At 42.0% G+C, this 22,531-nt stretch overlaps 1 protein-coding gene across 3 annotated transcripts in view; it reads right to left on the bottom strand.

Annotated features, from left to right (window-relative positions):
* Positions 1-22,531, bottom strand: part of CLUAP1 (clusterin associated protein 1) — a 229,824-nt gene that overhangs the window by 113,098 nt on the left and 94,195 nt on the right. For all 3 annotated transcript variants that reach the window (XM_029576921.1, XM_029576920.1, XM_029576922.1), the window contains exons 7-8: positions 20,729-20,862; positions 9,950-10,091 (exon numbers count right to left, since the gene is read on the bottom strand). In XM_029576921.1, the coding sequence (XP_029432781.1) occupies positions 9,950-10,091; positions 20,729-20,862 (276 nt within the window). The remainder of the gene's footprint in view (positions 1-9,949; positions 10,092-20,728; positions 20,863-22,531) is intronic.

Below are 22,531 nucleotides of genomic sequence, written 5' to 3'. Positions count from 1 at the left end.
TGTCTCAGTGGCCATCCTACTGCCAACTCACAGCTTTGAAAACTATAATTAGCATAAGTATTCCATGACAATTATTAAAGGCCAGATACACTAAGTATTTTTTCCCACAGGCAAACAATGGGAAAACTCTTTAGTACACTTGGTAACAGTACATTAATAGCATATAGCTCACTAAGCATTCTATCTAAATAGGAAAAAGAGCTAGATAATCTATATTTTTTTTACGTTACATTACTCAGTCATATGGTTATATATATATATTATACTTAATATGCCTTTTCACGGGACTGAAATATGCAGGGGGAAAAAGCTCCAATTTACATTCTAATATGAGTTGACTAGCCTTACGTCTCAGGCTACAGCGGCAGGGGATCCAAGCTCAGATCCCCCAAATATCAGGGCTGCACCTGCTGCTCAATGAGTGAAGCTGAAGGTACACTTCGGATCATGCATCCCTCCAGCCACTCCGTCATAACATCCAAGGAGGGGGACCAAAGACAGAAGGCTATAAATGGGAAAAAGACAAATTATAAAAAAAACAAACCTGAGATATCAAACGAGTGTGAATATGGCTCTTTGAGAAATATGAAATAATTGCGATATGCTTTTCTATGAAAAGCTCCTAATCAAATCGGCTATCATTATTTACCTATAACATTTATACCAGTGTTAAATTCTCAGGTATTGTAAAGCTCTAGTTTTAAGGACAAATACAAGCTCTGACGTATACAGGTTTAATATGAATGTAACAGAGAAACATAGAAAATGAGACACAAAGCCATATCATACTGGAATAAATGTCTGTCAGCTATCAACAATCTACTCACCAGCCTCAACTTGGTTCTAAACAAAAACAAAACTGAAATTCTCATTATAGCACCGGATAACTATACCCCCCCCCCCCCCTCCTCACATTCTAACACTAACCAACATCCGGACACCGCAGGGCTCTCCACCACGCAACAAGTTAGAGACCTGGGAGTCATCATAGACAGCAGACTCAGTCTCAACAAATTCGTCAACAATACAACAAAAGAATGTTTCTTTAAACTTCAAACATTAAAGAAACTCAAACCTGTCCTCCTATACAGAGACTTCCGCATGGTTTTACAAGCCATCATACTCCCAAAGCTGGATTACTGTAACTCTCTCCTCCTAGGCCTACCAGCATGCACCATCAAACCACTTCAGATGGTCCTGAACGCCTCTGCAAGAATTCTATCAAATGCCAAAAAAAGAGATCATATCACCCCAATCCTCCACCATCTCCACTGGCTTCCGATTAAATACAGGATCCAGTTCAAGTCTTTAATGATGATACATAAGGCCTTACACAACATCGCACCTCTCAACCTAACATTTCAAATTCAATTACACACATCCGTGAAACCAACCAGAAGTGCCTATCAGAACAGACTAATCACACAACCGGCGAAATCCGTTCTGAGGAAACGTGCATTATCCACAGCGGGCCCTTCACTTTGGAACTCGCTCCCTCCAGACCTCGTCTGGAACCATGCCACTCTACATTTAAAAAGAAACTTAAGACTTGGCTGTTCAAACAAGCTTTCCCCTAGAGCCAAGAACACGAAGAAAAGTCTTTTCAAGCCCACAACGATTTATTCAGATCTATTATTTTCTTCCTTTTTTCAATCAGAAATTTACCCATGCTGACTTCATACATACTACATACATATACTCATATTGACTTCATATTTTCCATGTTATTTATTGATTTATTAACTGCATGTTTATTAACGGTTCAATATCATACACTATTTGCTTACTTCGATTAATTTGTTCAATGTAAAAACTTGTTTACTTAGTTTTGTTCAATGTAAAAACTTCTTTTTTATTCTGTTCTATGTAAACCGCTATATGTAGCGATAGTTACTGTTCTCTGTGAACCGGGGTGATATGTATATTATACAGGAACCTCCGGTATATAAATTATTTTAAATAAATAAATAAATAAATAAATAAATAAATAAGGACTGCAAGGCCCATGTAGTTTGCCCATTCCAAATACAAAATCGCAGAGCCTACCCATTTTAAGACTTACACGCACATTTTCTCAAATCCAGAAATGATCCATGTTTGCCTGATGCTTTCTTGAACATGCAAACATGAGTCCATCAAGCCCAGCATCCTGAACATAAGACTATTTAATATTTGGGTATTTGGCAGGTACTTGTAACTAGGAATGGTCACTGTTGGAAACAAGATACTGGGCTTGATGGACTCAAGGTCTGACCTAGCATGGCATAGCTGTATTTTTTCTGCCATGGGTGGCATTTTAGCCTCCTTGGCCTTAGGCTCATGCTGGTTTGCGTCCTACTGCAACAATGTAGCCAAAAGCAGACCATAGTGTCCTGACACGTTGGCAGGAAGTAACTAGGCCCAGTAGGAAGGAGTTGTTATTGGTCTAGAGCTGGGAAGGTGTAGCAGAAGGATGTGGTCCAAAATAGCGATTTTCTCATGAAAGTTTGTTTCCTGGGCTGCTATAATGTTTTTCCCCTAATCTACAAGATTTTCAGATTTTACACGATAGCACACTGCGAGAAGTGGTAAAAGGCTATCACTTGCATATTTTGCATGGACAAGTTTTAATGCGCATTGCATTAACTTTATTTATTTATTTATTTATTTAGAAACTTTTATATACCGGTATTAGTGGGGACATCATACCGGTTCACATAACAACTGAAAGATTGGAAAATACATTTCAACAAGGGGGATGTAACTGGGAGAGGGTAGAACATAGAGGCAGTAGGAAGGACAGGGAAAGCAAAATTGCTTACCTTGTAATAGGTGTTATCCCAGGACAGCAGGATGTAGTCCTCACATATGGGTGACATCAGTAATGGAGCCCTATGTACGGAAAACTTCTCTCAAAGTTTCTATGAAACTTTTGAATGGCACTGGAGTGCCTACTGAGGATGCCCAGCGTGCTATGATATTCCCTGCCACAGGGGTCTCCCTTTAGTCTTGGTTTGTAGCAATAGCGTTAGCCAAAAATAAAATAATAAAACGTATCTGACCCAACTCCGCGGGGTGGCGGGTGGGTTTCGTGAGGACTACATCCTGCTGTCCTGGGATAACACCTATTACAAGGTAAGCAATTTTGCTTTATCCCAGGACAAGCAGGATGCTAGTCCTCACATATGGGTGATTAGCAAGCTAAGGCTGATTCATTTTGTGCTGAAATGACCGTAAGGTATTGTTATTGAAATGAATCAGTCGAAATCACAGCAGGTTGGATGTAGAAGGAGTTGGGATTACACTGGAAACAAGTTTTTTAAGACGGATTGTCCATAGGCTGAATCTTGTCTTCCCTCTTTGTCTAAGCAGTAGTGAGCTGCAAAGGTGTGAAGAGAACTCCATGTTGCTGCTTTACAAATGTCCAGAATAGGTACAGAGCGAAGGTGTGCTACTGAAGTTGACATCGCTCTGACTGAGTGTGCTTTTACTCGCCCTTGAAGAGTAAGGCCTGCTTTGTCATAACAAAATTGTATGCAATCTGCTAGCCAGTTTGACAGAGTATGCTTACCCACTGCTTTACCTGGCTTGTTTGGATCATAGGATACAAACAGTTGACTGGATTTTCTTTGGGCTGTAGTGCGGTTTAAATAGAAGGAGAGCGCACGCTTACAGTCCAAGGTATGTAGGGCTCTTTCACCTTGATGGGAATGAGGCCTAGGAAAGAATGTAGGTAAAACTATTGATTGATTTAAGTGAAATTCCGTAACAATCTTAGGAAGGAACTTTGGATGCGTCCTGAGGACTACTCTGTCATGTAAGAACTTTGTAAAAGGCTCGTATGTAACTAGTGCTTGCAATTCACTGACCCTTCTGGCCGAAGTGATGGCTATGAGAAATACCGTTTTCCAAGTAAGGTATTTAAGGTCACAGGTACTTATGGGTTCAAAGGGAGAACGCATAAGCCTAGTGAGTACTACATTTAGATCCCATTGTATACTCGGGGAATGAATTGGAGGTTTAATGTGAGTTAGGCCTCTCATGAATTTACTGACGAGAGGCTGTGTCGAGATAGGAGCGTCGTCCAGCTTATTATGGTAAGCTGAGATTGCACTTAAGTGTACCCGTACCGATGATGTCTTAAGACCAGAGTCTGAAAGATGGTAAAGGTAATCTAGTAGTGATGTAGTGGGGCAAGTGAAAGGATCTAAATCTTTTTGAGTGCACCACAGCGTAAACCGTTTCCATTTGTAGGAATAATTCTTTCTAGTGGAAGGTTTACGTGCAGCTATAAGTACTTGAGATATAGCGGATGGAAGGTTGAATTGCTGTAATATTAAGCTTTCAACATCCATGCTGTCAGGGACTGGGATTGAAGGTTGGGATGGCGCAACTGACCCTGTTCCTGAGTTATGAGATTGGGAGCTACTCCCAGGCGAATTGGATCCCTGACTGATAGATCCAGTAGTGTGGGGAACCATACTTGTCGAGGCCAATATGGGGCTATGAGTATCATAGTCCCCTTGTCCTGATTTAGCTTCACTAGAGTCTTGGTTATGAGCGGTATCGGAGGATACGCGTATAACAGGCCTGAGCTCCAATGGCGAGCAAATGCGTCCCTTGGTTGGCTGTTCAGCTGTCGGAGCAGAGAGCAGTAATTGTTCACCTTGTAGTTGAGCTGGGATGCAAAGAGATCTATTGTCGGTTGTCCCCAGCGCTGGAAGATCTTGGATGCTACTGATGGATCCAAGGACCATTCGTGAGGTTGGAACTGACGACTGAGGCGATCCGCTACTGTGTTGTGGATGCCCGCTAGGTAGGTGGCCCGTAAAAGAATTGCATGTGTCAGGGCCCAGTCCCAGATTTGTGCTGCTTCTTGACAAAGGAGGTATGAACCTGTCCCTCCTTGTTTGTTGATGTACCACATTGCTACTGTGTTGTCCGTCTGGATTAAGACAGTCTTGTGTGATAGGCAGTCTTTGAATGCATGCAGCGCATAACGTATAGCTCGAAGCTCTAGGAAGTTTATCTGAAAAGTAGCTTCGAGTCGTGTCCACTTGCCCTGTGTCTTTAGATGACCAATATGTGCTCCCCAGCCTAAGGTGGATGCATCTGTAGTCAACGTCACTTGTGGTACTGGCTGCTGAAAAGGTAGACCTTTGAGCAGGTTGGGCATTAGCGTCCACCAGAGTAGTGCGGCTTTTAGCTCTGGTGTGATATAAACAGGAGTGGACATTGGTTGAGTGGCTTGTATCCACTGTGTTTTGAGTGTCCATTGTAGAAGTCGCATGGTTAGTCTGGCCATGGGAGTTACATGAACCGTAGAAGCCATGTGTCCTAGAAGTATGAGGCACTGGTGAGCCGTCACCTTGAATCGGTTGCGGAGCTGGTGAGTTAAGAGGACAAGTGTCTGAGCACGGTCTTTTGGTAGAAAAGCGGTCGCTAGCGTAGTGTTTAGCTCTGCACCTATAAACTGTAGTAGATGAGTTGGTGAGAGATGGGATTTCTGGTAATTGATGAGAAATCCCAAGGAATGAAGGACTTGGATGGTGAGCTTGAGGGACGCGACGGCACCTTCTTTTGAATGACTTCTGATGAGCCAATCGTCCAGATAAGGAAACACGTGCACCTTTTGCTTGTGGAGGTGTGCCACTGCTGCAGCCATGCATTTTGTGAATACTCTGGGTGCTGATGCTAGTCCGAATGGCAGCACCCTGTATTGAAAATGCTGATCTAGTACCTGAAACCGCAGGTACTGGCGATGCGGAGGGTAGATGGGGATGTGAGCGTAGGCATCTTGAAGATCCAGAGAGCAGAGCCAATCTCCCCTTTGAAGAAGAGGTAGAATGGAGCCTAGGGATACCATTCTGAATTTTTCTTTCTTGAGAAATTTGTTGAGGTTTCTGAGGTCTAGGATAGGACGAAGGCCTCCTGTTTTCTTTGGAATGAGGAAATATCGGGAGTAGAATCCTCTGCCCTTCTGAGGACCAGGAACTGGTTCTATGGCCCTGATTCTCAGAAGGGTGGATAATTCTGTTTGAAGAATTATGGTGTGTTGATTTATTGAATGGGAGTGAAGTGGTGGATTCTCCATAGGGATAGTTGAGAAATCCAACCTGTAACCGTGGGTCGTGATGGATAACACCCACTGGTCGGTGGTGATGGAGGCCCAATTGCTGAGAAAATGTTGAATGCGGCCTCCTACAGGTGTTTCGGGGAACGGATTTATGCTGCTGCTCTCTGGGGTTGTTCAGAAACCAGACGTGGCCGTTGTTTGTGGAGGCGGCTGAGGCCTCTGCTGCCTTTGCCTAGGCTGTTGACGCTGTGTTGGACGGCTAGGCCTCTGTCTACCTGCTGGGGGGTAGTATCTTCGTTGGCGATAATAAGGCCTTCGAGTGTCTCTTCTCGGAAATTTTCGGGAAGAGGCCTGTGACTCCTGAGGCTGAGACGACAATTGTTTCAAAGTCTCTGAATGATCCTTAAGGGTCGCTACCACTTCCTTTATTTTATCCCCGAAGAGATTATCTCCCAAGCATGGTAGATCAGAAAGATGATCCTGGACTTCTGGGCGAAGATCCGATGCTTTTAGCCATGCCCATCTTCGTGCAGCTATAGCTGATGCGGACAACCTTGCTGCTGTCTCGAAACAGTCGTAAGTGGCCCTGACTTCGTGTTTCCCCGAGTCAAGGCCTTTATGTACCAACGCTTGAAATGCCTCTTGGTATTGATCCGGTAAGGTCAGAGAAAGCTCCTGTACTTGCTTCCAAAGGTTTCTTTGGTATTGGTTCATATATAGCTGGTAAGCTGTAATCTTGGATACCAGCATGGAACCCTGGAAAACTTTCCTGCCTAGGTTGTCTAACAACCTACTATCCTTCCTCGGCGGCACTGAAGCATGGGATTTCTGTCTCTTCGCCTTCTTTTGGGCGCACTCTACCACCACTGACTGGTGGGGCAGTTGTGGCCTTTGGAATCCCGGTGTTGGCTGCACTAAGTAAGTGGCCTCAGCTCTCTTATTGACCGGGGAGACCGAGCTTGGATGCTCCCAGATTCTTTGTTGAAGTTCCTGTAAGACTTCATGCACTGGGATTGCTAACATCTCCTTTGGTGGGTCTACGAACTGTAAGACTTCCAAAGTCTTCTGTCTTTGATCCACCTCTGTCTGTATAGGGAATGGGATGGTATCCGCCATTTCCCTAACAAAGTTCGTGAAGGAGAGATCCTCTGGTGGAGACTTCCTGTGATCCTCAGTTGGAGATGGCTCCGAGAATAAATCTTCTTCTGAAGAGTATTCTGAATGAGAATCATCTGATTCCTGCTGAGGCTTAGGATAAGGTGCTGATGGTCCTACCGGTGAATGTGGCCTAGGGGGCCTAGGCACCCCTGAAGTGCCTGGAAGTGGATCCTGAGGTGATTGTCCTGTCAGGATTCCCAGAAGTGTGTCCAGCTTGTTAAAAACTGGATGCAAAATGGGGACATCCTCCCGAGGAACCGGTGTTGGCATCGGTCTTCCAGGTGAGGGCACCGGCATGGGCATCGGCACCGAGGACGGAATCGGAGGAGGCGTACGAGGTAACGGTGAAGTCACCGGGGTTGGAATCGATGTCGGTTCCCGCGGCATCGTCGATGACCCCGGAATCGTTAGTGCAGAAATGGGCATCGATGGTTGTGGAATCGGCATCGATGGCGGTCTTGCGTCTCGCAGAGCCTGTTGCACCGCTTGACGAATGAGTATGTCAAGTTCCACACGCACAGCTGGTGAAAACAGAGCAGCTGTGGTGGGAGGCGGTGTTGGCGATGCCGATTCCTCCTCAGAGCCCTGAGGAGGTTCGGAACCCGGCACCGATATCGGTGGGGATCGCCCATCAGTAGGCCTTGGAGCCTCTGCTTCCGTCCGGGTTTTCTTCGCAGGGGAGGCCGTACCTGTGGTTGTGTCTCCGGACACCGACTCCCGCCGTCGTCGATGTCGATGGCGATGCTTCTCAGGTTGTTTGTCGTTTCCTTTCGATGATGCTTTCGATGAAATCGACGGCGATTGAGTGGAAGCGTCCCCCGCAGCCGGAAGTTTCTTTTTTAGTAGTAACTGTCGAACTGAAGCCGATGGCGAGGACTGGGCCGAAGTCGACGGTCTTGGCAGCCGCTGTACTGAAAAAAGCTGCTCCATCCTTTCAGCCCTCAGTTTTCGGCCTTTCGTGGTCATTTCAGCACAGAATGAACACGCTTGGATGTTGTGATCCTTGCCGAGGCAAAGAACACACTCTTCATGCGGATCAGTAATAGACATTGTTCTATTACAATTCGGGCATTTTTTGAACCCGGAGGCCATGGCGCCGGACAGCTGTCGACGGCGAACCCGAAATTTATCGTTCCCAGCCGGGAATCGAAAGAGAAAAAAGTTACCAGCCGGTAACAAATGGGAAAAACCCCTCGATGGATAAAAATTAATTGAAATTTTCCGAATTTTTTAGAGATGAATTTTCACCTCAGACTCCAATAAAACCGCGAGGCTAACCGCCTTGCGGAAAAAAGAAGACTAAAGGGAGACCCCTGTGGCAGGGAATATCATAGCACGCTGGGCATGCTCAGTAGGCACTCCAGTGCCATTCAAAAGTTTCATAGAAACTTTGAGAGAAGTTTTCCGTACATAGGGCTCCATTACTGATGTCACCCATATGTGAGGACTAGCATCCTGCTTGTCCTGGGATAAAACAAGAAAATCATAACCAAAACAATAATTTACCACACGCTATCACCCATTTTGCATATGCTACTGCTGTTTTCGGTATGTATTGCTTTACCACTCCTTAGTGAATGAGGGGGTCATGTGATTACCACCTGGGGCTGCAGCCCAACATTGAGATTCTAGTCTTCCTTATATTTTATATTAAATCCATTTTTTGAGTAGAACAGACTTCCAATATATGCCTTCCTGGCTTGTCTTTCTGTATTACAGCCTTATCTTTGCAACTATGAAGACGACTTATTTATATTCTGAACAAAATTGTTGGTTTCCAGCCTACTCATTAGAATGAATGACCATTGTATTTTCAGAGTTGTTCTTTGGTGATACACTGGGGCTGATGCAATAAATGAGCACAGAAAACAGTCACTCAGTGTTGAGCGCCCGCTTTCCCAACACACACCCAGCCACCTCTCCTTGGTGCGTGATTCAATATTTAAATGAGGGGTCACGCTGCCAAGGAGGCACTAGGGACAAATATGTGCTTCTACTGCCTCCTTTGCAGCGGGCGCCCAGGAGAGGTGGCTGTCAGAGCCACAGGTTAGGAAAATGGATGCTTGTTAATTGAGCGTCCGTTTCCCTAACCTGACTGCTGGCAGTTTTAAAATTTTTTTTTAAACCTTTTAAACCTTTGGTTCCTCCGACTTAATATCGCTACAATATTAAGTCAGAGGATGTACAGAAAAGCAGTATTTTCTGCTTTTCTGTACACTTTTTTGGGCTGCTCAGAAATTAATGCCTGCTCTGGGCAGGCATTAATTTATGAGCGTAAAAATGTGCAGGATGGGTGCAATTTTTTTTTTTTTAGATCGGGGAAGAATAACTAATAGCCTCATCAACATGCATTTGCATGTGATGAGCGCTATTAGTTTTGCCGGGAGCTGGACGCGCGTTTTGGATGCACTAATCACCTTATAGCATAAGGGGATGTGGACGTGCGTCCAAATCACGCATCCAACCACAGGTTAAACAGTGCGCTTCACTGAGCACAGTTTTGCATCAGCCCCACTGTGTGTCACCAAAAGAGCAATACACAGTTCAAGTCTCTCCCACATGGGCTGTGAGATCTTCTCTAGCAATACTTCCAGAGGAGCAGGAAATCTAGCTAGGAATCAAAACCAGGTCAATTTCGTGGCAGCACAAAGTACTTAACCGGTCACAGGATTGCCTCTTCCCTATTCATAACTATGACTACCGTATTATTAGGCAGATAAAAACATGTACATTCACCTCAAACCTCTCCTGCTCCATTCTGTGATAGTCATCCAGCTGTTGCTCCAGGTAACAAAGATTACGGAACTTTTCCAGGTAGATTTCATACTGTTTTTGTAGTTCTTCCTCAATTTTCTCATATTCATCCATGAAGGCTGGCCTGGATTTTCCAAAAGAAAAAGGAATTGGAAAACAAACACCTCTTAACTCCTGGGGCAAAATCTAAAATTTGCAGTGAAATAAGTATGGTACTCTAAGAACATTTCACAGTGAAAATATGATCAGATTACAACAGTGTTTCCCAACCCTCTCCTGGAAGCCCACCAAATCAGTCAGGTTTTCAGGTTATTCATAATAAAGATGCATGATTTAGATTTCCATATACTGATTCTCCCAATGTATGCAAATCTATCTCATGCATTTTCATTGTGGCAGTCCAGAAAACCCAACTGGTTAGGTGTGCATCCAGGAGAGGATTACAAGACCTCCACAGCAATTCTGAACAATTAAATGGGAAGGGGGAGAGAGGACACTAAAAATACATTGACAGAATGGTGTTGAACTCAAGCTTTGAAAGAGAAGGCGGGAACACTTCAGGTCAGGACTGAGATATACTGGATAATTTTGTAGTTAGGGCCGGTACTAGACTAGCAAGAGGTGTCACGAATCAGGACTGAATTACAATGGCAGAGCTGAGGAGGAGTGAGCAGGGAACTCAAAACTAGAATAGCAGGTGCTGCAGGTCCGAACACAAAGTGCATTTTAGAAAAAAGATTAAGGCCTGGCTGTTTACTCAAGCCTTTAACTAAATAATAATGCTGATCTTACTGAATAGCTGTTTATTAGCTCAATTTTGCATGGCTGGGCTGCTGGGAAGATAGCAATGATGGTTTTAGACATAATTCTGCATAGATGGCTAGGTTAAAAAGGAGTATTCATTAATTTGTGTTTTTAATTTAGGATGATAGGTAAGTAATTTTTAGTTTAACTTCGCTGGGAATTTCAATGTTGTAACCAAAAAAAAAAATCTATGAAGAGAGAAAGAGAGGAAAAGTCAACTTGGTGCCTTCTCTGCTGGTACTTTATCTAAATTGTCCAGCTTTGAAAACAGACTCTTGAATCTCAAATGGCATTTTCTTCTGCTTTCATTTCAACTTTACAATTCACTGCAACAAGACAGTTTAATTCTGTATTACAAGCTGGAATCCTGAGAGAATAGGCAGAGAGCCAAAACATCTCGCTTATTCAATTTTCCAAGAACTCATTTGCTATCTGGATTTGAGTTGTTTAAAAAATGTACTGTTAAAGTATTACATTTTTCACAGAATAAGGATTTTGTGATATCTAATTCCTATTATATTCCTGATATGAAAAAGTTTTCTGCTTCAAAGAAGGAGCTTCAGATTTTCTAGCTCCCTTTGCTAGTTCTGATTTATCTCTACTTTTCCAATCCTCACAAGATGATATTCCAGTTAGGTTGACTTTTATTGTCTCATTTGATTCTGAGACTGATAAGGACTTACTTTTCTAGCAGTATCTTAGATATAAGGAAGGTATTTTTTGTGAACAAAGGATCAAATTTTTCCGGATTTATCTAAGGAAACTCAAGCAAGAAGAGGATTATTTCTCCAATTTAGACAGCATGTATGTTCTTGACTTGGGTGCCTCTTTTCTTCTGAAGTTCTCCTGTAAGTGTGTGGTAATCTGCCGGGGGAATAAATTCATTTTTACAGATCCAGCTTATTTGGAGACCTTCCTTGTAGTTAGAACAGGGAGGTAACAGTGTTGTATTGAGCTAGGTGGTAAAGGTTAATTATGGTTTATAATTTAGCAGCAAATACATTTGGCATTCATTTCTTGTTATAACCCCTATTGAGGACTTTTGATGTATTATACAATGTTTTCTTTTTCCTTTATCTTGACTTGTGGAAATAGTATATTCTATTATAATTCATCTTTTCCTGATTTTATTCATGTTAGATGATCTTCATATCATGTGAATTATATTCTAATAAAAATAACATTTATTTTATTTATTTATTTATTTATTTATTTATTGTTTTTGTTATACCGAGTTTCATGACTGGCATACCGAGTTTCATGACTGGCATCACATCAACCCGGTGTTTACTGAAGAGGATGTTGGGGAGGTACCCGTAATGGAGAAGGTTTTCATGGGTAATGATTCAGATGGACTGAATCAAATCACGGTGAACCTAGAAGATGTGGTAGGCCTGATTGACAAACTGAGGAGTAGTAAATCACCTGGACCGGATGGTATACACCCCAGAGTTCTGAAGGAACTAAAAAATGAAATTTCAGACCTATTAGTAAAAATTTGTAACTTATCATTAAAATCATCCATTGTACCTGAAGACTGGAGGATAGCAAATGTAACCCCAATATTTAAAAAGGGCTCCAGGGGCGATCCGGGAAACTACAGACCGGTTAGCCTGACTTCAGTGCCAGGAAAAATAGTGGAAAGTGTTATAAACATCAAAATCACAGAACATATAGAAAGACATAGTTTAATGGAACAAAGTCAGCATGGCTTTACCCAGGGCAAGTCTTGCCTCACAAATCTGCTTCACTTTTTTGAAGGAGTTAATAAACATGTGGATAAAGGTGAACCGGTAGATATAGTATACTTGGATTTTCAGAAGGCGTTTGACAAAGTTCCTCATGAGAGGCTTCTAGGAAAAGTAAAAAGTCATGGGATAGGTGGCGATGTCCTTTCGTGGATTGCAAACTGGCTAAAAGACAGGAAACAGAGAGTAGGATTAAATGGGCAATTTTCTCAGTGGAAGGGAGTGGACAGTGGAGTACCTCAGGGTTCTGTGTTGGGACCCTTACTGTTCAATATATTTATAAATGATCTGGAAAGAAATACGACGAGTGAGATAATCAAATTTGCAGATGACACAAAATTGTGCAGAGTAGTTAAATCACAAGCAGATTGTGATAAATTGCAGGAAGACCTTGTGAGACTGGAAAATTGGGCATCCAAATGGCAGATGAAATTTAATGTGGATAAGTGCAAGGTGATGCATATAGGGAAAAATAACCCATGCTATAATTACACGATGTTGGGTTCCATATTAGGTGCTACAACCCAAGAAAGAGATCTAGGTGTCATAGTGGATAACACATTGAAATCGTCGGTTCAGTGTGCTGCGGCAGTCAAAAAAGCAAACAGAATGTTGGGAATTATTAGAAAAGGAATGATGAATAAAACGGAAAATGTCATAATGCCTCTGTATCACTCCATGGTGAGACCGCACCTTGAATACTGTGTACAATTCTGGTCGCCGCATCTCAAAAAAGATATAATTGCGATGGAGAAGGTACAGAGAAGGGCTACCAAAATGATAAGGGGAATGGAACAACTCCCCTATGAGGAAAGACTAAAGAGGTTAGGACTTTTCAGCTTGGAGAAGAGACGACTGAGGGGGGATATGATAGAGGTGTTTAAAATCATGAGAGGTCTAGAATGGGTAGATGTGAATCGGTTATTTACTCTTTCGGATAGTAGAAGGACTAGGGGACACTCCATGAAGTTAGCATGGGGCACATTTAAAACTAATCGGAGAAAGTTCTTTTTTACTCAACGCACAATTAACTCTGGAATTTGTTGCCAGAGGATGTGGTTCGTGCAGTTAGTATAGCTGTGTTTAAAAAAGGATTGGATAAGTTCTTGGAGGAGAAGTCCATTACCTGCTATTAAGTTCACTTAGAGAATAGCCACTGCCATTAGCAATGGTTACATGGAATAGACTTAGTTTTTGGGTACTTGCCAGGTTCTTATGGCCTGGATTGGCCACTGTTGGAAACAGGATGCTGGGCTTGATGGACCCTTGGTCTGACCCAGTATGGCATTTTCTTATGTTCTTATGTTCTAACAATGTGTGAAAAGCATAAGGTAACGTGATAACAATATTCCCAATAGAACTGTGAACTTTAAATACAGAGAATCAATTGAAGGGTGTGAGAAAGTTACAATAAAACAATAAAACAGGGAAAAATAACTTGGAGCTGGAAGAGGGGAGAGATTGAACAATGCAATATTTACATTTCAGCCAATTAGTGTAGTAGTATAGCAGAGTGAATAAATAAGCCTATGTGAATAAATGAGACGGTACATAAATATGAAACGGTAAAATAAGTAACCAAGAGAATAAATATGACACAGTAGAGAATGATAATGATAAGATAATTAACCCTTTTATCTGTATTCATTTGATCAAGCCAAGAAATACACTTAATAGCATGACCCTGCAGGAAACCAAAACAAAATAGTAATACAGTCAAAAAGAAGGAAGAAAAGAAAGAAATCAGCCTATCACAAATTAATATAGAATTAAAGGACAGCATGCAAACAGAAAAGAGAAGAAAAGGGGAGGTGGAGGGAAAGAAAGATGACCAACTAGACAGCGAATTCCAGTTATAACTAAGGGATAGCAGCTCCACCCAGCTATTTAGGGGCTAACAAATGGTGCACCGGGAGGCTCAGCCAAGGTAGCCTCTAAGATCTTCTTACTCAAGAAAGCAGCAAGCTGGGGTAGATCACAAAGAAATGGAAACCGTGATAAACACTAAGCTCCAAGCTGCAGTACTTTAAGTCTCATAATCACAAACTCGTTCCTGTTTTTTTTTTACATGTAATCTTGACTATGTCTGGAAACATCCTAAATGTACAATTCAAAAACAACATATCCCTCTCTATTTAAAGAACAGATGAAGAAGCCATTCCCCATCACAGTCTACAGCAACATTCACAATTAAGGAAGCAGGTGTGGCCTGGTCAATTTCCAACTTTTCCAAGATGGACATTAAATCAAAACTATCCTTAAACAGTTGCAAGATATTCTGATACGGAAGGGAAAAACACTGAAAGAAATTCTGATGGAAAAGGGAAGACGCACAGAGAGAGGTGTAGTGATATACAATTTTACAAAAGCATAGTAGACTTTCCAGTTAGTAAAGCTGAAGCATATATATATGTTTTTTACAGCTAAAACTAGTGCCTCATAAATGCCTGTTTTATGTTTAAACAAGCCGTAAAGCCCGTTAAAACGGGCTACATCCCTCATTCTCTCTCCCCTCACTCTTCACCACCCCCCTCCCCCACCCTCCCTCTCCTCTCACTCAGTCCCCCCTCTCCCTCACTCCCTCCTCTCCCTCACTCCCTCCCACTCAGTCCCCCCTCTCCCTCCCACTCACTCAGTCCCCCTCTCCCTCCCTCCCACTCAGTCCCTCTCTCCCTCCCTCCCACTCAGTCCCTCCCTTCACCCACCTCCATTTCCTCCCGGCGCCGTAAGCGCGACTTCCCGCAACCCTCACCCGGCTCCATTGACTCCTCCCGCTCCTGCCGGCAGATCTCGGGGGGCGCGGGAGTGACACCCTCCCCCCCCCCCCGAGATCTGCCGGCAGATCTGGGGTGGAGAAGCAGCGGCACCGCGCGCGCGCGGCGCCGCTGCTTCTCCTCCCGCTCCTGCGGCCCCACCGCCATTTTTTTTTCTGATCGACGTCCTTGCCCGCACATGCGCAGTAGAGCTGCGCTCTACTGCGCATTTGCGGGCCGTCGGTCACAGGCCATTTATAAGGTAGATTGTGACCTCAATCCTGCCCTCTAATATGATTTTTCTCTAAGGAGAACATTCTTTAATAAATGCTACAGCTTGGAACCTGCCACAAAACCTTAATATTATAAGGCTAAAGTTGTGAACATTACTGCTGGCAAGAAATAAAAACCGGTTCATGCACCAGATATGCTACACTACATTAGCCACTATCAGTAATCCTCATATTCCACTAAATAGCTTGAGAAATAAAACATTGTATGCAGAGGTAAAACAGGCCAACCTCAGATTCCATTTATCTAGCAACTGCAATCATTTTTCAGGACACTTCATTATCTGCATTATAACAGACCTGAATGAAGAAGGTCTGCAGTAAGAAAGACAGAGAGGTCCCATGACAGAGAGATTCAATTAGATTCAGAAACATTCGAAGTGGCTGAAAGCTCTGCATTTCTGCTTGGTTCATGCTTTCCAATGTAACTACTAATATTCAAGGAACCTATTTTTGTTACAGTAAAATGGAAGAGAGACACCAAAATCTTTTCAAGTCTCTAACTTTTTAAAGAATTATTATTCATTTCCCTGCCTACTGCCAGTAAGATTTCATTACACCCTTGCAGAAAGAATATGAGGTTGCATACAGGGTTGGCCTCACAAGTCACAGGACAGCACTTCTGTCATTTGGCAGATAACAGAAAATATATTAATCCATGACAAGAAGTGCACAGAAATGTAAAAAATTATAATAAACTGAACTGAAATGTCTCCTATTTACTGCAAATTTAAAAATGCCATGAAAAGAATCACTTAGTTTATAGTTGAAGGTGCTGAATAATTTGGGTTGCTTTTTCTGAAAGGACACCATTTCAGAATAAAACAAAAGAGTCTAGCCAATTATTTGCGATCCTAAAAAGAACATTAGAAATGCCATGCTGGGTCAGAGCAGGGGCCCATCAAACCCAGCACCCTGTCTCCAATAGTAACCAATCTACCAAACAAATCTTCTTCCTCCTTTTTTACTCGTCATGTCTTTAACTAAAAACTCTTTGCCATTCAAAAGCACTGAATTCAGTAGTCGGGAGTATGTCACTAGCCCTGACCCATATATTTTTCAAAAATAGATAGGGGGTGTGCTTAGGAAGGAAACTGACTCTTGGCCATGTTGGGTTGAGCCTTTGGAGCTAGGATTGGAGAGAGGCAGTGGCTGTGATCAGGCCTGCAATCTGTTTTTTTTTTCCTAACAGTTTGCCACTTAACCAGAATAACTTTTTACCTGGCAATATTCAAAAGAATATCCAGTTATGTTTTAAATTATCTGGCTACATTAGCCAAATAACTTTAAAAAGGGATATTCAGTGGGACAAGTTATTCAGCTAACTTTAGCAGGATAACTTGTCCACTCTCCAGCTTATTGAATGTGCCCCCTCTTGGGGAATACCCTGGGCACTGCCGTTAGACTAAATGGTAGTACTTTGTATTGGTAATGGCTGCCCTCCAATGCAAATCAGAGATATTCTCTGTGTTTCTTGTTCAGGGACATGCGCATATCCATCTTTGATATCCAATGACGTTAGCCAATCTCCTTTTTGCAGAAGTGAGATAATTGTTCCTAAGGAGTTCATCTTAAATTTCTTTTCTCTTTAGATATGTTTTTACATCTCTGAGGTCTAGTATGAAACGAAGTTCTCTTTTTTTTTTAAATTATGAATTACCTGGAATAGAATATTTCCCTTTCTGAGCCTATGGAACAGGATAAATGACCTTTTTTCTATTTATTTATTTAAAATAATTTATATTCTGCCTTTACTTTCAATGTGGTTCAAGACCAATTACAGCTCACACATTCACAATATTATAAACTGGAAAGGACGGCAACTCCAGTTAGAGAATCTTCAACTGCTGAGTGGAAAGATAGTGGTAATCTGGAGGATTTTGAAGTGGTAAATTTGTGAAGTTGAGGCAATATCCATTTCTTATGATTTTTAAGACCCATTTGTCTGCGTGATTAGACTCCATTGTGATATGAATAATCAGAGTCTTCCCCCTACGGTTATCTCTGGAAATGGATTTTTGTTGTTGAGTTTTTGAGGGTCAAAACCTCAATGTTGGCCTCAGTGGAGGCTACTGTACTTGTCTGTGCTGTGCTTTTTCTCTACCTCTCAGTCTAGTTCACTGATGCTGTCTGTTGAAGTTGTTGCTGTATTATTGGACGCTGTCATTAATATTGATAGGGGTTGTAACTTCTATGCTGTGGTAAGAGAATGGTCTTTTATATGGTTCATGTTTGTATGTTTGTCGAGAAGAAGTATCCATCTGTGATGATGATAGAGACTGGAGTGTTGTGCTCTGGTCTTTGATTGCCTCTATTGTTTCCTTTATTTTGTTCCTGAACAAATTGTCACCTGGACAAAACGTGTGTGAGTTTCTCATGTACATCCTTCTCTTAGTCAAGAGACCCATAGCCAAACCAATCTTCTTGTCGATATGGCTGTTGCCAATACTGTTGAAGCTGAGTTGAAAGAATCACAGATGGAATGAATCATGTGTTTTGAGAAATCTTCTAATCCTGTTTTATTTTTTGGAGAATTACTTAAGTTTCTGCAGGTTATTGTACGTAAACAATCATCTGTAAATGATGAGCTCCTATTCTTGATTCCAATGTGCCTACCTGGAATACTCTTTTCTCTATTGACACTGTGGATAACATATTCTTTGGCACCAGTGATTCTTTCAATGCCAAGGTTTTTGGTTTTCATGCCTTTGCCTCTTCTGTGCAGTATTTCTTTGGAGAGATTTTCATTAAGGAAGGAGACCTACGTCTCTTCTTTTCTTGATGTTTATTGGCTTCCATTTTGGATGTTCTCATCAGTTCATATTTGAGCCTGAGATCTCAGAACACTACTGCCGTTTGGAACATTCTGTGGCAGCGGCTACAATTACTGTTATCGTTGTTCGGAACAAGACTTCCAAGGCAAAGATCAGGCAGATCTGCTATTACCATTTTATGTCAGCATTTTTGGTATGCCTTGAAAGGCTTTTCCGTTTCTTTCCTGATGCAGAGTTCTCCAAAAAACATTTCTGCCAAATTTCGAAGTTTTAGAGTTTGTTGTTCTTTTAAACATGGTGATGTCAAGATACAGAAAATTTTCCCAACTGTTCACGAAGCAAATGAAGAGACTGAAAGAGGGGTGCAGAGTGACGGTAGAGTGAGAACTCCGGCACATGCTCATAAAGCGCTATCTAAACTATGACAGATAAGGTTCCCAAATCGGCACCATCGGATGATGTCCCTCATCTTGTGTGGCTCTCTGTTATGCTGATCCATGGAGAAAAGGGACCAGTAGCCATTTTCTAGGTTCCCAATTAAGTTGACTGAAACTTGTACAACCAGCCAAAATAATGTTGTGTTACTTTTCCTCTTTTCTGGGCCTACAGGGTTTTTGTTTCTGAGTCAGGAGAAGGGAGATGGGAATATGATAATTAGAATGCTTATGCCTGATGAGGTGTGTGCATGGCACAGTGTAGCCATGCAAGAGAGGGTGTATTTAGCAAAGTAAAGTGAAAAATGATGAGTGTACATTGTGCTTGACTAAACCTGACTATTAATGCATTTAGTTTTGTAAGCTGTAGATTTATATAACTAGTGCCCAAATCAAATTAGAACACATGATGTTCAGGATGTGTGTTAGCTATGCTAAGTTCTAAATACATGCTATGCTAAGACTTTTCTAAAGACTATGCTAAGTTCTAAATACATACTATGCTAAGACATGCTGTGCTAAGACTTTTACATACATTTCCTTTCTTTTGTGGAAAATAGAATGGAAGTACTGTGTTAGTTCTCCACAGTTATATTATTTAAAAGAAAACTGACAAATTAATTGGGTAGTGATGCTACCATTAAAAGGCTCAACAAAAAATATTAATAGTCTGGCTGGAAATGGATTGTATATGTTTGAACTGGGGAAACCTCATAAAGTGCCTAAATTGGGCTATATGGATATGCCCAATGGCTACTAACGAGACTCTAGCTCCAACTTAGTGGTTGTTAGAGAAAAGTTATTGATAATCATTGGAAAACCCCAGAATGTACAAGTTGCTCAATCTATTATTCTGATGGCTAACTTGATAGTCCAGTGCGAGTCAGCTGTGGTGGTATACAAAAATTAAATGTTATACCATAAAAGACTCACAGTTATGACGCCAAGATATTGTATACATAACTTCATGCAATAAGTATTGTAATCCCGACAGTGCAGTGTCGAATATACCTCTATGACTCACTGAGTCATAGAGGTATATTCCATGCTTAAAAGTCACTCCCTAATGAGGATTTAATCGAAACACTGCACTGTCGGGATTACAATACTTATTGCATGACATTATGTATACAATATCTTGGCGTCATAACTGTGAGTCTTTTATGGTATAACATTTAATTTTTGTATACCACCACAGCTGACTCGCACTGGACTATCAAGTTAGCCATCAGAATAATAGATTGAGCAACTTGTACATTCTGGGGTTTTCCAATGATTATCAATAACTTTTCTCTAACAACCACTAAGTTGGAGCTAGAGTCTCGTTAGTAGCCATTGGGCATATCCATATAGCCCAATTTAGGCACTTTATGAGGTTTCCCCAGTTCAAACATATACAATCCATTTCCAGCCAAACTATTAATATTTTTTGTTGAGTACACAAGTGTCTGGTATTATCTGGATCATTATTTTGAGTATTGACCTTTAAAAGGCTAGCATCTACATAAAGATCCAAGCTTTCAGGACTACTACTGACCCCTTGTCAAGCTGAAGAAGGAACCTAGTAGTCCTAATACTCCCAGCAGTGCTCAGTTCCCAGATATCTTTTGAGAACCGGTGGGTGAAGGGCTGAGCATGGGTGGGGACTGGGGATGGAGGATCCATGGGGTAAGGAAGAAGAGTGTGTTCATGTATGTGTGCATGTGTGTTTCTGAGAGAAAGTTCACATGCCACCTTCATCCTGACCCCTTGCTTGGGTCACACCTGGCCTTGACCCCACTGTGCCTCCCCCTCCCCATCCCCCTGCTCCACAGTTCCACTTTGCCCAACCAATTATCACATAGTATTACATGCCAATGATTGCACTGCATATATAATAGATATAAAATAAATTAGATAAATACTTTGTGCTAAGTGAAGAGTGAGGAGAATTGCTTTTATAACTTCATATTTCTTACCTGACACTCTGTAAAGTCTGGAAGCGTTTCTGGTTTCTTTCCAGTTCCAGTTTTCTCTTTTCAATCTTGGCCTCCAAGTTGGCTTCATCAGATGCCACGTTATTTAACATGTCCTTAGTTTTCTGGACTTGCTCCTGATGAAAGAAGGAAAGAAAGAGTGGCTGAATCATGTCAGTATTCAAAATTTGTAGCAGTCTGTTACCAACAAACTAATAACAGATTTCATAGTTTCACATTCCTTAAAGTACAATGATATTAAGGGGGCAAGTCTGAGTAGACTACATAGTTGCAAAACATGTGAGTGCTTTTACCATGTGTATTTTGTAGCAAATTTTCAAAGAGAAACTGCCTGGGCAATTTCTCTTTGAAAGTTAGCTAGCAAAAAGTACATGCACTAAAAGCACACATAAGGGTAAATCTTTAAAGCTCGGTGCGTGCAAATACCGGGAGATGTGCGCATGCCGAACATATTTTCGAAACGGCCCAGCCATGCACATATCTCCTGGTACGCACGGAAGTGCCGGGGTCTGTGAAAGGGGCGGGGTGGGGTGAGGGCCGGCCGGGACAGTGGCCATTAGACCCTCTCCCTGGGAAGCACGCGCCGGCAGCCAGCCTGGCACTTATTTCACCTCCAAAGAAGTGAGTTTTAAAACAAAAACAATTTGAATAGCTGGGAGGGATTAGGGGAAAAGGGAAGAAGAGTAGGTAGGGGTTTAGGGAAGTTCCCTCCCACTCCGCTCCTTAATTGGAATGGAACTGGGAATGGCCCAATCGCGTCATCGCGTGATGTTTTTTAGAAAATCCCCCCCTTGCGCGTGTGAGTCACAACCCGCCTGCACATGTGCATGCTGATATAAAATCGGGTGTGCATGTGGGTATCATATTTTAGAACATGTGCGCGGTGACGCACACTTATTATAAAATCGGAGCTCCCGTGTCAGGAACTGCGCGCATGTCTTTGAAACTCTACCCCATAATATTTTGCACCTGCTATATATGTAGGCAGCCACTGGGAGGCAAAATAATGTGAGAATTGTTGAAAATTCTGTATGTGTGCACTGTTTTACTCCCCCAAACTAAACCCACTCCCGGGAACACCTCTTTTTAATTGGACTAAATATACTCATGCTGTGGAAGTCCAAGTGGAATAGTAACATAGTAATGTTGGCAGATAAAGACCAAAATGGTTCATCCAGTCTGCCCAGCAAGGTATTTAGGGTTGTAACTGCCACTCCATACGGGCTAACCCTATGCAGAAATGTTATTCCGAAAGTTAATGCAGGTTACTCCATTTCACATTAGGGATCCTCTGTATTTATTGCACACCCTTTTGAATTTTGTTACTATTCATATCTTCACAACATCTTCTGGGAGGCCATTCCAGGCATCCACCATTCTTTCTGTGGAAAAGTATTTCCTGGCATTGTTCCTACCGTGTTGGAGCTTCATATCATGACCCCAGTCCTACAGGTTCCTTTCCAGTGGAAAAGGTTTGGTTCTTGTGTATTACTACTACCTTTCAGGTATTTAAAATCTGAATCATATCCCTCTTGTTTCTCCTCTCCTTTAGGGTATACATATTTGGTTCCACATCTTATATGTCTTCCCATACATTCCCCACACCATTTTGGTTGCCTTTCCCTGAATCACTTCTATTCTGTCGCTATTCTTTGCTCTAATGAAAAGAAATTAAGTTGTTTTTATCAATTAAACTTTAGAAAATTAGCAAGATCAGTTCAAGAAATAAACACACCTTCACCATCAATGAAGGCCGATTTCAGAATGGTTTGCCAATGAAGCCAA

Source organism: Rhinatrema bivittatum, chromosome 14, assembly GCF_901001135.1.
Source record: "Rhinatrema bivittatum chromosome 14, aRhiBiv1.1, whole genome shotgun sequence".
NCBI classification, from domain to species: Eukaryota; Metazoa; Chordata; class Amphibia; order Gymnophiona; family Rhinatrematidae; genus Rhinatrema; species Rhinatrema bivittatum.
Note: the sequence above shows the minus strand (reverse complement) of the source record. Positions and strands in the feature narration are given on the sequence as shown.